Genomic DNA, 18394 nt, shown 5'->3' on the forward strand with positions numbered 1-18394 from the left:
TACTATGCTACCACTTTTTCATTAAATTAATATCCAAGTAATGTATATTGTCACTAGAATATGCTACAGTGAAATGTAGAACCTCAGTTGTATGATTCAAATAATCAATAAATGCATTTAATTGTAAGATGTCACCAGCCCATAATAAAAATATATCAACAAAACATTTGAAAAAAATGACTTTTCTACTTAATTCAAATCGGCTATTAAAAATATTTTCTTCTTCCCATTTTCATATTACTATATTTGCGTAGGTATTTGCAATGGAAGTGCCCATTGCCACCCCTATTTTTTGATGATAACAATGATCTTGAAACATAAATATATTGTTATTAAGGACTACTTCAAGTAAATCACAAATAGTTTCTATTTCTTTCACAGATATTTGTGTTAGCACATAGAAATTCATGCACAGCATTCACACCATAGTCAATAGGAATCACAGTAAATAATGTTCGTATATCTAATGTAACAAAAAGATAATCATCGTTCTTCTCTGCATTGTTATACCAACTGTATAGCTTATGCAAAAAGTCCCTTGTATCCTGTATGTAACTTTTCACCTTCCCCAAGTATTTACCTAATACAGTTTGTAGATAAAATGGGATCAGTTCTGTTACGCATCCACTACCCAAGACTATTGGTCTCATGGGTGGATGGCACAAATTTTTATGTATCTTTGGCAACCCATATATAATGGGTGTCTTAGGACAAGGAACAGTGAAATAGTTAAACAGTTCAAGGGAAATATCACAGTTGACTTGTAGTTCATATATAGCCATGTTAACTCTACTAACAAACTTAAAGACATCAACACTACTGATCTCATTAAATGCATTAACATCATTTAAAAAGTCATACATATAGTTTTCATAATCTATCTTATTCAAAATCACCACGGCCCCTCCTTTATTGGCCTGCTTTATAATAATGTCTTCATTATGTTCTAACTTTCTAAAGGCTTCATACTCCAAAGAAGTAAGATTGTAAAACTTATTCTTATCCTTTTTACTGTAATATTCCCTAATCTCACGCTGACATACATCATAGAATGCATTAACAACAGGACAGTTTGTTGGTATAAACACACTAGGTGTTTTACATACTGATGTCGTTGCACATACAGAGTCCTTAAAAATCAATTTCAGACTTAAATTCCTAATGAAAACTTTTAGCTCTGTCAGTACATTAGCTATATCATCCATTCCCGAAGGAATAAACTGCAAGCCCTTATTGAGTAAACTAATATCATGTTCAGTTAAAATTAAGTCTGATTAATTTACGACTGAACATTTACTTATCTCACCTCGTTCACTGTTCGACTCCAGGTTTGGGGGCCTTTACTGTGCCATCTCTTCTGATTGCCCCCTCTTCTCAGGGCTCTGCTTCTCGATGCTTTCCTCTGCTTCAGTGCTACCACTTCCAGTAGCTTTAAAACTAAAGGGATGACGTTGTTCCGAGACTCAGTCAAGAGTTGGACTCTTCCATTCTCAATGGGAGTCTGGGTAGATTCTAATACATTATCAGACACACTTTGCTGACTCACCTGATTGGTACTTGATGTATTAGTGTTAAATGTCAGTTCTACATTATTAGTCACATTATTAACTTCAGGACGAGTCTCACTCAGGGACTTACTGGATTCTTTGTTTTATTGTACTATTGGTTTATTGGTTTATTGCCTGTGTCACATGGTTTTAATGATTATATAAACAGTGTTAGTTGTTTATGTATATACATACTGATGAAGGGTTATTCCCAAAAGCTTTGTGACTAATAAACTGTTTGTGGATTTTACGAATGATATGCTCAGCATGTCCATAATTTGGAGTTTAATTGTTTTTTGATATTGTGATTCCACCAGGATGGCTTGTCTTTTTAGTTTTTCTTATTCTTAATAAGAATGGGCACCGCTCGCTCTATACAGCTAACAATATGGCTGTATAGATATTTTAGAAATAGCTCACTGTATGCTATGGTGTTCACTGGGTTTGGAGGTGCTTAGAATTTAGCCAAAGTGTTGCATAATATAGAGATGTCAGCTTTTTTGGTTTCGCTGGGTCCCCAGAATTAATTTTTATTTCAAGTAATATTGCCTTATTGTCAGATATAATGAGCAAAGATATTGCACTGGGTTTGGAACATTGTCATACCATGTTCCTGAGTATAAGTTCAAGGATGTTTGTAGCACTGGTAGAAGAATGGACCAGCTGTTCCTAGATGTTGGTATTAATAAAGTTTAGGAATCACTTGTACATTAGAAGTGATGTAGGATTTCCAGTCTATAGAGAGGTAGATGAGATCCCCATGAATATCATATTGGGTTAAACAGTGAGGGACTCTAGTGCATTGGGTTAGGTAGTATAGGTTTCCTTGGACATGGTGAGGGGCCTGTAGGTTGCAAGGATACAGTACAACACCCTGTTTATGGTGAGTTGCACATATATGATTTCCAGAGGGTCATACACTTTAAATAGTCTGGATATGAGGTTGATTTTAATGTAGAATGAGACTCCCACCTTTAGTTCCCTCCTGTGCAGTAGCAGGTCTAAAGGTGTGAAAGGCATTATAACCTTGCACTGCTGGACATACTGTGGTGGTGGTGCTGCGGTAGTGTTGTCTTCTCACAGCAAGACGTTGTGCCGTTCAATTCTCAGGTAGAGTGTCTTCTGTGTGGAGACATGCGTGAATGGGTGTACCTTCGTTGAAGGTTGTGCGTCAGGGCTGGCAAACTCTGCACGTAAAAAATCTACTGCCAATCATTAGCGGACCGGAGTTCCGCTGTGGCAACCCCTAACCAGGAAAAGCCGAAATACACACACAAACAAACTGCTGGGGTACTCTCAGCGACTTTAAACCATGTCTCTATTACTACACAGATGTCTACATACTCCAGGGAGAGGAAGGCTTGCAAGGAGTGTTGTTTCTTATTAAGACTTCTAGCATTGAGTAGTACCACCTTCAGATATTCCTTCATAGGTTCAGTTAAGTTGGTAGGTTTATCAGTTTAGCATTGCCTAAAAAAGGCACTAAAGGGGTGGAAAATGTCTCCCAATATACAAAAGCCTAGAGAGGATAAGTCCAGACCATCCCTGGCAAAGCAGCATATTCCGGCAACCATGCCCACTCATGCCATTAAATATTGTAGCCCCCCAGATTGACACCAGAAACTAAGCCAATTGTTAAAATCTATCATTTTCTGGTTGTAGAGTGGCATCATCCTTGGAGAAGGCAGTATGCTCCTCAGTGCTAGGCTTATACCTACCTGAGACATATAATTCTCAAGCTAGATCATGTCTCACTTCATATAGTGAATGGAGGTACATTTCAGGTCATTAACACCCACATGGACTATGACAGTGTTATACTGGTACCTGTGCTTCAATGACATAAGTGCCTGTGTGACTTGATGGCTCCTAGTACTGAAAACGCAGCTAACTATGACTCTCTGTCCTTACTTAGTCTAGTGAGAAAGACATCAGTGTGCCTTTTTCATTTCTACAAGTCTTTTGGGTTTCAAATACCATGATGGGAATGGACCCCATTCTTGAGGCAAAGTATGGTTGAAGTTCATAAATTAGTATTGTTTTAATCTTTGATGTTAGCCAAAAGTGCTCTTTGAAGCACCCGCAATGTGTCCAGTAATAACTCCTTCTGCAATTCATATGGAGTTACATGTATCGGTAACATATCTAAGTATGATGGTAAATTCTTTTTTATAAAGCCCATTGCTCCTACTACTACCAAAACTGTCTGGGTATCCTTCTTACACACTGACCTTATTTCTGCCTGCAAATTCTGGTATTTTATGACTTTGTGCCTCTCTGTACATATGATACTGTAGTCACTTAGTGTAGCGATTTCAATGATCAATGCTACTTTTGTCTTCTTTTCATGGACTACTATATCTAGTTTTCTCACATCTGTTTTTTGAACTGTTGGTAATGGATGACCCCATGTGATATAAATTTCATAATTTTTTGTGATGCTTTGCGGCTCATGTTTCCAGTATTTTTCAGCTTTAACAGTCTCACCACATTATTGTGCCTTTCAGTATACACTCCTTCTGCCATTAATATATCACAACCAGCAACAAGGCATGTGACTGTTCCCAATTCTGTTTTACAAAACCTACATCTGTCTGTTTCTCCCACATGTTCAATGGACTTTGTAAACCAACATGTATGTAGTCCACTATAATGGGCTGCTAAAATTTACTTTTCATCTTTTTGTTTAAATTCACCTCTCCTTAACCATTCCTGATCAAAATGAAGTGTGCCTCACTATAAAATCACCAATGATCAGGAAATTTGGCTGTGCGCTGGTCTGCCTTAAGAGCTTAGCAGTGGAGGCATTGGATACAGTGCTACTATGTATAGCTGCGAATGGTGTTTTAACAGAGTGTTTATGTGATAGCTGAGGACCCTTTCTTTGACTGTACTGTGCAGGAGGTCTTGGTGTTTTAGGAAGGTTACCTCCAAGTGCCTCAGCATAAGTAGTTTTATGTAGGGTCTTTACCCTGTGCAGTAGGCATGGTGCAAGTGTCACTGACAACCTCATTGTCAGTGACACTTGGACCACAATTCACAGAGTCTTCTTAGCAGTTCTACCCAAACTATCTATTTTTTTTTGGGGGGGGGTATTAATAGCCCTTTGATATCACTCACCATTCCACTGCAGTAATGTGACACCCTCAGCGAATAAATAATGTCAATGTGACAGCCTCTCTACCTCAGGCCAGTAATCAAGGAGCCTCAATCCTCACTACTGACACCTGTGAGAAACAGCCACTAAAAGCAGGAATGGATTTACAGAGTATTTTAAGATGCAGCTCTCTGCAGCAAGCATAAATTCCACCAACAGCACACAGGGAACACATTCCAGACCTGGGACTGGACTCTCTGTCTCTCCAGATCCCAAACAAGACACAGTTTAGAGCACTGTGTCCCTGTTCAAAGTAGCTGACTGACACACACACACACACACACACACACACACACACACACACACACACACACACACACACACACACACACACACACACACACACACACACACACACACACACACCACACACCACACACACACACACACACACACACACACACACACACACACACACACACACACACAACACACACAACACACACACACAAACACAAGCACAAACACAAGCACAAGCACAAACACACACACACACACACACACACACACACACACACACACACACACACTCTCTCTCTCTTTTTCTCTCTCTCTCTCTCTCTCTCTCTCCCAGGAAAGGCTGGCACAGATTTACTAGTTGTACTCCTTCTGCCCAGACTATAAGATAACCAAGCCTTTTACAAGTGTATCCAACTATACTGAGTAAAATCAATACTAATATAAATGGTAGAGTGCAATCAAAGCAATAAGGCTTTTCGGAGTGGCCAAGGCATCACTAAAATAAGCACAAGTACTCTCAAGATGTTAAAAGTATTCTCTAAAAAAACAGCCACAATGAACGGTATAAAAATATTTAATAATAAATAATAAAATAGAAAACATGAGAATACTAAATATTTAAGTGCAATAAACACCAGAGTTTCAATCACAGCAGAAATAAAAATAACACAGTTGGACAGACTCAAACAGATGCATAAAAACAATACTTAACTAATCTTACTGTACTTCCTGAATGTCTAAAGAATAACTGTTTCCTAGCTAACGTAAGTAATACAGCAAGGCAAGATTAGATGCTGAGATGCTTACTTCCACAAGGCAAGGTGATGAGCTTCTAAGTAAAACTGAACTGAACTAAGTAAACTGAACTGTGATAACTATCATAGATTTTTATAACTGGTTCCAAAGAAAGCAAAACAAAACAAGCTGCTGTGTGAGTTCCATCCTCTCAGTGGTGGTTACAGAATGACATTACATTTGATCACCTGACTCTGATACAATATACGCTCAGAGTTTTGCTAAGATCTGTTGTAGTATCTGAAAGCTATAGAACAATTTCAAAAACTTCTACTCTTCTCTTCCAGAATTCTTTGTTTAAACATAAACATTTAATCAGTTATAATAACACCATTGATACATTTTTAACACAAGCATCTGCACGTCATTGTGACAGTCAAAATGACACAAAACCATCCACAAAACTCCTGCTACTATGCTGGCATATGACAAACATGCACTACCCTATTCTCCCTGGCACAGATGGCACTACCACACATCATCACAGTCACTACAAAGTAACATTTTTTGTCTCCTTATTGTATATGAATGCAATCTAATAAATGCACCTGCCATTATACGTAGCCTCTGTTATTTTTATTGTTTTATATAATATGAAATTTGTAAGACTGGGCTACATGGCACAGATGCTTTCACTTATAGCCAGTGAAATCAAAATGTCTGTACAGTGGTCTTGCTTCTGGGAGCTGAGTCGCAGCACAAAATTATGTGTTTTCCTTGTCTTTTTCTGTTTAACTCATCAATCACAATGCTGTTTTTAGGGCAGGAATGTCACGAGTCATGGAGCAAACATGCCATCCCTGGGTGGTAGGAAACAGTTTCAGGTTACAAGTGGTAAGTACACTGACATACATAATAGTAATGACAATCTGAACAGACAAGAATACATTTGGAAATTGGATTGACAGGTGGTATCCTCTGGGTATAACTGACCTACCTATAAAATAACAGAATGCAAATACCAAAGAGGTATTCCTCCCTTCTTTCTACCTGCCTCAAATGTATGTTCATCAACATCACCCACTCTGCATATACCACAGCCATGTTTCTGCATGTGCATATACACTGCTTGGCAACTTGGCCCATGGCTGGAAAATACCTCTTCAGTCACTTTACACACACATGGCCAGAGCTTTGGTTTCGGGACGTCCTCCATGAACAGAGTTGAGAGCTCAACATGTGTAACACTTTCAGTAGGTACCCAGTGGTATAAAAGGAGCCAATGAACCTCTAACAGGAGAAATACAGTATAAAAAACAAGTTATTATAGCAAATTCTTCCCAGCAAGACCATGTAAGTTTGGGAGTCTTAGAATAATTCAAACAAGATCCAAAACAGAGCTAATGTGGTCTAAGGGACTCACAGCAGGCCTAAACTATTAGGTCTTACTTTTAAATTAGCTTTCACACAAAATTATTAATTCTGTCTGGTGTGTTTCCAGTCTGACTGTGTATTTCAGTAGGTATTGCCAAATAGCTATTTGTTAGTTCTGGCACTTTTTTGCCCATTTTGCTCAGTATTACCCTTTAGCAATTTAACTGGCAGTAGTTTTGTGTTGTTAGATAAAAAAATATAAACACATGAGCTGGCATGCTTTTGATTGGGACCAGCACATGCAAGGTTGGCTTTTCCTAAAACTGGTTATTCACACGCTCTGATTAATTAATAAGTATGTAAATAAACTCTTTATAAAGAAAATAGAATGCAGATCAAGGTAGACTCAGTTCTTTCTGAACTCATGGCTAATAACGTCAAAACAAATTTGCATACAAAACACAGATACTAACATTGCTGCTATGAAATCTGTAAACATAGCTGATCATGGTATCCACAGGTCTGTACAGGATGTAGCTGCAATGACCTAAAAAAATAGCTGGTCCTAAAATTGGTTATTTACACGCTCTGATCAATTAATAAGTATGTAAATAATCTCATTATAAAGAAAATAGAATGCAGATCAAGGTAGACACAGTTCTTTCTGAATTCATGGCTAATAATGTCAAAACAAATTTGCACACAAACCACAGATACTAACATTGCTGCTGTGAAATCTGTAAACATAGCTGATCGTGGTATCCACAGGCCTGTACAGGATGTAGCTGCAATAACCTAAAAAAATTAGAAGATTATTAATAATCTGAAAATTCTAAATGGTTTCATTTTTGCAACACTTTAGTTCTGTGTCAAACAAAAGAAACAATATGAGTGGTTAAATAACTTATTAATATTATTAATAGCAGCTGCACTGTAAAATAAGATTTATGGTAAAGTAAAAATCAAGAATAATGCTAATACAAAATTCATGACATTATGCAAAATATATTGACAATGTTCCCACACTCACTCAGAAGAAGGGGATTTCTAAGGTGAGAGTTGGGGTATGTGAATTAAAACATTGCATTAATACTTTGTTTAGATAAAGCATTAAGAAATGGAAGTGGAAATCACTAGGGAGTAATAGTCTTGCAGTATTAACAACACAAGACTGTTCTGTAAATTTCCATACTTAAAAGTGAATGCAATGCATGAACCTCATTATACTTTTGTCTAGAAATAATATTTTAATTACATCCTAAAAATCAGTGAAGAACTTGGCACTGCGTTAGCAACATTTTGCATACCTTGCTATGCATGACTATACTAAGAATGTATTCCTTTATCCCACATAGTTATGAGACTGTAGCAAACCATAGTAGTTATTCCAGCCAGGTTTTGGTAAATACAGTCCCTCATATCTGTTCTTATATATCACCAGCTGCAGAGGTTCATAATGGCTCCACAACTGGAATGCAAGGCACCTAATGTGTAATGTCACAGCAGTACTTGTAACTGCAGAACATACAGATTAGTTCAAAAATGGCATCTCTCTTCCACCTCCCTTTCTCTGTTTGCTGCCATCTCAGGGAATAAGCTTATTGTGTTATTCTGTCATTTGCTTGCAAGTTTCATTTGCAAAGGCAAGTTAGCATCTACGACTAACTTGTTACTGTTACTGCAAGCACAAGCTGTTTGCAGGGAGTAATAACTCGGGGAGATATTGCAGCTATGCCAACAGCCTTCTTTTTCTCTTTATACAGTCCATTAATAGGTACATGTGCAAGGAAGGTGCATTTCATTTTCAAATGTAAAATTGTACAAATAGTGAGAAGAACATTGAATGAAGTGTAATTTCCTGATGTGACCAACAAAACAGAAAAGATCATCAGTGAAACAATTATTTATTAATTTATTTATTTATTGGTATTTTTTTACTGGAAATGTTCAGCTGAACAGTGTCCTTTTTCAGCGGAGGCTTGGGGAGAAAAGCTCCATTACACAAACATCACAGACATCATTTACATTGTTTCATTATTTACAGTCAGTTTCATTCACGAGCAACAGTTCCATTAGTCAGACATTCTGATATATGTTACATCATTTACAAACAATTTCAATTAAAAATAACAGTTACATTGGTTGCATATAAATAATTTTTTTTTAATACAGGGAGGTATATCCAGTGCAGTATCATCAGCATGCATAGGTTGTCAGGTTGTATGTAAGAATATTTATTACTATAAATGTTTGCTCAAAATCTAGGACATAGGAAGATAAGAAAAAGTGTTAGAAAAGCCTAAAGAAAGGAAGGAGGGGAGGAAGCACAAGGAAATATAGGAGATGAGATGATAGAGGAGGGTATAGTTGTGATAACAGTACATTAAGTTTCATGCAGCAGAGAGTTATGGCACAAATTCATGTAGCTATTTTTTTACCAGTTTAAAGAGGGGTGGTGCGGGTTCAGGGACATTTACCTACTGAGTGCTGCTTCAGTTGGCATTTAAAGTGTTACATGGAGTGGGATGGTATTCCATCTATTAGCAATGTAATGTAAATACAGGTAGTGTTCGGCAATGTCATTAGGTTTAGTTATGGTGAGTAATGATTTGTCAGTGGAGCACAGAAGTCTCTTAATAGTGCAAGGTTGAATGACTGCAGACTGCAGAAATGTGAATTTTTCAGGGTTGTACAGTAGTTTGAAGGTTGCAAATAATTCTGAGTACAATAGAGAATGATTTAATCTGAGCCAGTTTAGCTGTTTTAGAAAGAGTAAGTTAAACAGTACTGGATCTAGAATGGAGTCTTGTAGGACTTTGATGGATATAGGAAGGAAAGAGGAGAAAGCGTCTTGCTATTTCACTGCTTGGGACTTATTAGTGATATAATTAAGAAACCAGTTAAGTGAGGAGGTGATAGCCCGTAGGAAGAGTTTAATTCACAGGTTGGTACTAGGCTATCGGCCCTAGGGCCTATACAAGTCTAGCCATAACAATTCCCTGACTATTTCTTCCTACACTATTTACTTCCCTGGACCCCTGTCTAGCAGGGCGACTGACGTGATCCCCAGGGTGAATTTCCTTTCCCCCATCCAATCATCAAGGTTCCTTTTGAAGAGAGCCAAAGAGGCGCTCTGCTTGACATGTATGGGCAATCTATTCCAGTGTCTGGGGAGTCTCTCTAATTAGGAGAATTTATTGATTGAATGTGTTGACTGCCATGGAGAGATGCAGAAATAGGGCTTAGCTTAGAAGACCTGCATGTCTATTGTGATTTATTATATCTGTGAACCTTAGAAGGGCAGTGGTACAGATATAAATGGTAACACTTCATATTAGTGCTACAGTGTAAATTAATACACTGAAAGGCACATATAAAAAGAAATGTAATTTGAACAATTTACAGCTGCAGAGTTATTACTTAAGAATGGCCAAGAACATCAAAAGAAAAAGTGACCTTCAATCCTGCTTGATATGGGTTAAGTGAGTGGAAGTAGAGAGTGTGGGGGTTAAAGGAAGAGAGGAAGGAGCAACACATGCAGTATTATGATGCAGTATTATAAAGAAGAGTTTTAAAGGGGGCAGGTGTTTGAATGAGACACGTGAGAAGGAAAAGGGGTAGTAGGAAATCTGATTACTGCTACACAGTGACATTTAGGGGAAAAAGAGTAGGTACTCATAGGAAAGAAATGAGGAGGCAATGGCTGAGACAAACATCAAGGGATAAAAAAGGTCAGAAAAGGGGAGAAGACTGAATGGCTGGCCAAGAGAATCATAGCGAATTTCCTGCTAAACATATTGCGAAAGCAGAGGCAGATTGCGCAAAGAAAATCACATTATGTATTTGGAAGGGAGGATGGAGTAGCAAGAAACAGAATATGTTAACATCATCATTATGTCACAACAATTAAAGGGAGAGAAATACATTCAAATATGCAGAAGATAATGTAATTGATTTATTCTGTCAGTTATCATTTTGCATGTATTTAAATCATTTCTCTCAACTTCTTAGCACAAGAAATCTGGACAATGCCAAAAATAATGGGGGGACAAAGACTCAAAAATAGGGACAGATTTTAAATAATACTCTTATAAACTTAGAAAGTTACTAGAATAAAAAGTTTTGTGTTAGATGCATTTTTTTCTGAAGGGTATGAAGTCTGAAACTCATTTGTCATTATTTAGTGACTTCACTCCTCAGTGATTTGCCAGAAAACCACAAATGTTATGAGGAACAGACCAAAATATGAGGCCAAAATCTGAACAGTTGACAACTATGATTTAAATTTCAATGACTGATGGTCTTACAAGTCATTCAGGGAAGAGTGAACACCAGTATTTCATGAACAACATCCAGCCTGAAATATAACACTATAATACGTTGACCAACACAAAAAAAATGCATAACAGTGTGACACTTCAGAGCTTATAATTTGCCACAATAAATATTTTAACAGCCGGTCTCCTGGGTGCTGGTTCGTTTTGTTGGGAGTTTACTTCAGAGCTTATGCCACTTACAGACTAGAAAGATACTATAAAATGCAAAACATTTGCCCAACACATAAAAGAAAAAAAATAAGATTATACAGTTTGTTTTTCTACATACATTGTATGCAGCTTGATACAGATTACAAAGAATTCTTCTACCATTATCAAACTAGTATTCACAGTCCACAAATTTTCATTTAAGGTATACATTTCAACTTGAAAACAGTTAGTGATACTGTGAAGTGTTTCTACGCTATACAAAGGTAATGTACCCAAAACTGGGCAATGTAAACTTAAGTTTGCTTAATTTATTGCAAACCTTTTTGTCTAATGATAGTTTAAAAGGATGATAGACAGAGATAATCAGCAAACATCAAAATCTGAAGAAATGTGCTAGGCGAGAAAGACTGTAGTGGTCACAGACAAAATGAAGGTAACCTGTAATATAAGCCAGTCAGAGAATGCTGCCATAACACTCAACTATTTAAACTTGGCAAGATTAAGTTTAAGCAGAAGACATGTTTATAGCAAAGAACTGTGAATGAACTATATTTCTGACACAGGACTGTGTGTTTCAGTTTCTCTTTGCATAACGTATAATTATTTGCAAGTGCATTAAGCCAAACAAAGCTCCTGGGTCACTCCTAAAAAGAAAAATGTTAATCTTTGCAAGTTAAACATAATTTTATCCCACTTTTTGGGGATTTTTCTCAAATGCTTCATTCAGATAAATAAGCAAAGGTCCATTAATTTGGAGTGTAGGTGAATACAAAACACATATGAGTGTGTTTGCATTATACTGTTTAAAACAAAACTGGAAGTTTCTTAACCCATCAAAAATATCTAAATAGTCTCAGTTTTACTTCCTGAAGTCATTTGGGTCATTTGTAATACCATGACAGGAATGGACCCCATTCCTGAGTCAAAGTATAATTAAAGTTCATGAAATTAGTACTGCTTCAGTCTTTGATGTCAACCAAAAGTGCTCTTAGCAGCACCGACATTGTGCCCAGAACTGACTCCCTCTGCAATTCATATGGAGTTATATGGTATCAGTAGCATAGCTAAATATGTATATTATTTTTTTTACGAGACCCATTGCTCCTACTACTATTGGAACTATTGGGGTAGTCTTCTTCCACATTGCCCTTGTTTCTGTCTGCAAATCCTCATATTTTATGATTTTTTTGTCTCTCTCTGTACGTAAGACACTGTAATAACTGGATGTAGCAATTTCAGTGATCAATGCTACTTTTGTCTTTTTTTCATGGACTACTATATCTTGTTTTCTTGCATCTATTTTTTGGACTGTTGTAAAGGGTGAGAGAATTTAAATGCAGATGGAATCAACATTAGAAGTGCCATCAAATAAAACTGTGATTACACAAAGAAATACCAAACCTCAAAATTCCCTTTCATACTCCATAACACACCTCTCAACTGTCTGGAATTCTGCAGAATGTCCAGATTTATGCCTCGTTTTTTTTAGTCTGTTCCTCATACTTTTTTTTTTGTTTTTCTGGTAAATCACTGAGGACTGAAATCACTAAATAATGGGAGATATTTAAGTTTCAGACTTCATATCATTCAGAAAATGCATGATGGGTCTAAACCTGTTATTGGGTGTCCAAGGTGGTGCAGCGGTTAGCATTGCAGCCTCACAGCAAGAGGTTCTCCTGTTCAATCCTCGGCTGGGGTGCCTTCTGTGAAGAGTCTGCATGTCCTCCCTGTAGTCACGTGGGTTTCCTCTGGGTGCTCTGGTTTCCTCCCATATCCCAAAGACATACTGTAGGTGGATTGGACACTCTAAATTGGCCCTAGGCGTGAGTGAGTGTGTGTGTGTGTGTGTGTGTGTGGCTTCTGTGGAAGGTTGGGCACTGGGCTGGCAACTAGAAACCTTAAAACTCCACTGCCAATCATGAGCGGACGGATGATCCGCTGTGGCAACCCCTAACCGGGAAAAGCCGAAAGAAGAAGAAGGTCTAAACCTGTTATTCTAACAACTTTCTAAGTTTATCAGAGCAATGTTTAAAATCCGCCCCTGAATTTTGGGCCTTTGTCCCCACATTATTTTTGGCTTTGTCTAGAAATTTTATGCTAAGAGTTTGAGAGGTATGCTTCAGAAGCATTTTGTACTCTGCACTTCTGAGATGGAGAGGATGCCCCCACACCCATGTGACTGATATAAATACTAATACTGAGATTAGTGTAACTCAGAGAAAGAAGATGCAGCATCTCTAAGGTAATCAGTCACTTTACAGTGTCCTTCATTAGTGGAGCACACATTTGTCTGGCATCCAACCCAATCACCATTAACTGAATTTGCTGTTGAATGCATAAAGATATCAGAGTTCTTCAGCATCACATTATTTAAAACAAGAAAAAAGCAAACAAAAACACCTTTAAGTGAGATAATTTGTGAATACATAGCATCACAATATCATACCATTTAATGCAAAAATTAAATAAAAGATTTATGATTGTATACATACTTAGTAATTAGCTTTCTAACAGTGTTACAAATGCTGTCTTCCACATAGCTGAAATTTTTGTGTATGACACCTGATCCAGACTTTATACTATGGGCTCCAAATAACATATAGCATTGTAATATGCAAGGTAATTCTAATACCTGCTACAGAAGGCCAGTGATGAGGGAGGCACTGAGTTAAAAAAAAAACACTCCTGACAGGTATTAGGAACACTCGGAGGAACTCATAAATATAGTAAATAAGCCCTCCCTTGAGAAGACCTCACCAGTAGAAGACAGATAATAGATATTGTTTCATTTCAGTAGAAGAGGTCAGTAAAGCGCTTAAACCAGTTTGTTGTAGGGACAGCCCTTTTGTCAAAGATGAATAAAGCTCTGGCTTTGAGACAGATGAACTGGGTTTGATTAGCAGGCCTGATCCCTAAAAGAGCTGCTTGATAGTGGGTGGGAAATGCATGTCAATTGCCAGCACACCCATCAGGGAGGAAGCTGCTAAGTTTGGTACCTTGTAGGATTCATCACCTGTGCCTGCTCCTTGCACAGTGCACTTTCCAGGGTTGTACACGCATGGTAGCACACATGCACATTTCTACAAGCAGGCTTAAGTAGAAGTCATAGCTGGGACATGGGAGGGGATGTTAGGAAGGAACTGTTCTCCTATCCTCCCATCAGAAATACAGCCTGCCCACACAGCCAATTCTCATCCCAAGGAGGAATGAATGGGTCTATGGACTCTTGCACTGACCAAAGAACAAACGAGGCTATGTGGTTCTTACAGGCACTTGAGAAGCAGTGGGCTGACTCTCATCTAACAGGGAATGAATGGGCCCACTGAGTGCACAGAACAGGCTAGATAACAGGCTGGATATGAGGCAGAAGTGAATAAAAAAAAGTTTTACTGTGGCAAGACTGCAAGTGTAGATGAAATACAGATGTGAATGCTAAACATACTGGATGCTGTTAGGGTTTTGAAGTTAATGTGCCTTTTCGCTGTTTAATGGATGCTTGGACAATGCTTTTGGAGTAATTGGCAAACTTGAGTAGTATTCCACCTTTCCAAAAAGGGTGACTGGAGGGTGTGTTCTAATTACAGAGAAATTATACTCCTCAAACTTACTGGAACATAATATGCCAGAATGCTGTAAAGGACATTTCATGTTATAGTTTTACCACTGATTCAGGAGAACAATGGGCATTCCATTTGGTCTATGGAATACTGGATCATCTCTTTGATACAGAAAGATATTGGTCATGTCAGGGAAGTTTACCAATACTGATAATGTGCTTTGTGAACATGGAGAAGTCAAATGAGTGATTACCCCAGGATGTCCTACAACAGTATAAGCTTCCCAGGACCACTGCTAAATGTTATTTGGTCCTTCTACTTGAAGAGTGACATTCATGTCCATATTTTCACATTTAAGTTGAATATAATCAATGTGGTCATGGGACTCTGCCATGGGTGTACCTTGTCTCTCCCCCAGTTTGTGACTTCCATAGACAGGACATCAAGGCACAGTTGAATCCTGGAAAGTATCTAATATCAGGATGCAATGGTGACATTTCTATTGTTTAGAGATGATGCCCTACAACCCTCAAGGGACAGTTATTCCAGTGTGTAGCACAGTGATTTGCTGCTGAGTGAAAAACAGCTGGAATGAAATGCATTAGCTTCAAATCACAGCAGAAGGGGAAGCAGCTTACTTAGGCTATGGAATTTAAGCAGCTTGTGGTCTTGTTCATTGATAAATGTTGAGAGGATCAGGGGACTGGTGAGCAGGTGGGAGTTGTAAATACAGTACTACAGTCTTTGTACTTGAGTGTGGTGGTCATGAGATGAAGCTTGAAATTTACCAGCCAATCCATGCCCCTATCATTACTTGTGGTCATTTATTTATTTATTTAGTTAACATTTGTTTACTGGTAATGTCCAGCTTGGAACAAGACAATTTTTAGAAGAGGACCAGGGAGAAACGCTCCAGACTCATGTCTTTGCCATGAGCTTTGGGTAATAAATGAGGGCGTGTGATCACAAATACAAGCAGCAGAAATAAGATTTCCTTGCAGGATAGCTGGGTTTACTCTTCTTGACAGAATGAGGAGCATAAGAATCCAGGAGGATCTCAATTCTCATCCATTATGTTGAGGATTCAGTTTTGGTGGTTTCAGCACCTTGTCACAAAGCTCCCCGGTATCTCCTAAAGTAAATGTACCAGGGTAAGCCATGGGTGGAGGTAGCAGGGCAGACCCAGGATATTTTAGAAGGATTATATTGCTCATTTCAAAATGCCTAGGGACCCCACTGAAAGAAATGGTGAATGTTATTGGGAAGAGAGAAGTTTCATCTACCCTGATCAACTTGCGGCCACTGTAACCCTCACAAGTACAAACTGTTTATGTTTAGAAAATAAATGGATGGCTGTGCAGATGGATGGCTTTTGGAAGGTTGATAGCTTATGAAAGTATATAAATACATAGATATATACATATCTATCTATCTATATGTATATATCTCTCTCTATATTTTATATATATTCAAACATATACAGAAAGAGAAAGATAGATTTGGTTGATGCAAACAGATGGCCAACAGGTTTGTGAGATTGATAATTCCCAGGTAGAGGAATATTCCCTTTCCCTGGGATTGGGTGATCTCAGGGTTAGTATACATATATAATTAGCAGGGGGTGTAGGGGTGTATAGATCCCCATATGGAGGGTGCAGAGGGGCTTGCTCCCTTGTAAAAATACTTGTTTTTGGTAGAGGTTACTCTGGTGTAATTCCCAGAGCATGAGCAGAATGTGTCAATCATTGTTGTTTCAACATTTTTATGTTGATCATCTGGTTGCCAGTGTAGGTGCACAGTTGATCTATTGCCCTGCATCTATATATATATATATACACACACACACACACACACACACGCACACGCGCACACACACACACACACACACACACACACACACACACACATATATATATATATATATATATATATGGGTCTACTTCACTTCACCGACATGCCACAAGGCCAATACCCAAAACACCGACACCAAAAGAACGAAAACACATAGTACCGACAACTCCCAAAACCGAACACCATAAAACCAACACCCAAAACACCGACACACAAAACATAAACTACACATTACACACAACTATATATGCACTAACCTTAACCCAAACCCTAACCCTAAGATCCGACACTACCGCACACCTACCCTACCCGCACCCTAACCCTAACTCACTTAACCCACCCCTAAACCTAAAGTCCATCACTATCGCACACTTACCCTACCTGCACCCTAACCCTAACTCACTTAACCCACCCTTAAACATAAAGTCCGTCACTATCGCACACTCACCCTACCCGCACCCTAACCCTAACTCACTTAACCCGCCCCTAAAACTACAGTCCCGTCACTATCACACACTTACCTTACTCGCACCCTAATCCTAAGTCTGACACTACCGCACCCTCACCTTTCCCGCACCCTAACCCTAAATCCCTCACTATCGCACACTTACCTGTCCGCTCCCTAACCCTAAATCCCTCACTATCGCAAACTTACCGAGTCACGCTCACACGTTGCCCATGTCGGTGTTTCGGCTGTCGGGATTTCACCTTGTCAATCATCTGCGTCGTTGGTCTTTTGGTGTCGGTGTTTTGGGTGTCGGCTTTGTGGCGTGTTGGTGAAGTGAAGTAGACCCATATATATATATATATATATATATATATATATATATACATATATATATAGATAGATAATAACACATGCAGGTTTAGATACTAATAATTAATCAAATTGTGTAGTGCAACCTCAGTCCTGTGGTCGCAAGTTTGATTCCCTCAGTCTCCTTTATCAGTGACATAGTGACACAACTATTACTATTGCTGCCTTAAAACACTTTGTTGTCTTGTGCAGTTCTGCCTAATATATGTAGTCTCTCTTCCCTCCTTTAGTCTGTATCTGGTTTCTATCCACATCTTCTGTGATATGCCAATGGGCAAAATATCAAACCTCTAAACTGTCCATAGTGTGCACATGTATGCATTTGTGTGTGTGTACAAAAGAGTATGTGTATATTTGCAGGCACATGCCCTTTGATAATTTATCTAATTGAATCCTGCTGTTTGACAAGCTAGTTTCTGGCTACTCATGCACATAAATAGGATACAGCAGGTATCAGGAAAAATAAGCAGTGGTTTACCTGTGACTGGGGTACAAGACTTGTGCAACTGCACCCTCTTTTTACAAACAATACTAAATAATTCAGTTTTAACCTCATTGCTGGAATAGCATAATGCTCACACTATAGTAAACAAGGTTGTTTTTTCCTTAAATTGAAAGTCTAACTCTCT

At 38.3% G+C, this 18394-nt stretch overlaps 1 protein-coding gene across 2 annotated transcripts in view; it reads right to left on the minus strand.

Moving 5' to 3' along the window:
- LOC122789626 (organic solute transporter subunit alpha-like) overlaps positions 1-18394 on the minus strand; it is a 423087-nt gene that overhangs the window by 253125 nt on the left and 151568 nt on the right. For both annotated transcript variants that reach the window (XM_044057020.1, XM_044057021.1), the window contains exon 3: positions 7775-7848. In XM_044057020.1, the coding sequence (XP_043912955.1) occupies positions 7775-7848 (74 nt within the window). The remainder of the gene's footprint in view (positions 1-7774; positions 7849-18394) is intronic.

This window comes from Protopterus annectens, chromosome 15.part0 (genome assembly GCF_019279795.1).
Source record: "Protopterus annectens isolate FY-2018-M chromosome 15.part0, PAN1.0, whole genome shotgun sequence".
Classification (NCBI taxonomy): domain Eukaryota; kingdom Metazoa; phylum Chordata; order Ceratodontiformes; family Protopteridae; genus Protopterus; species Protopterus annectens.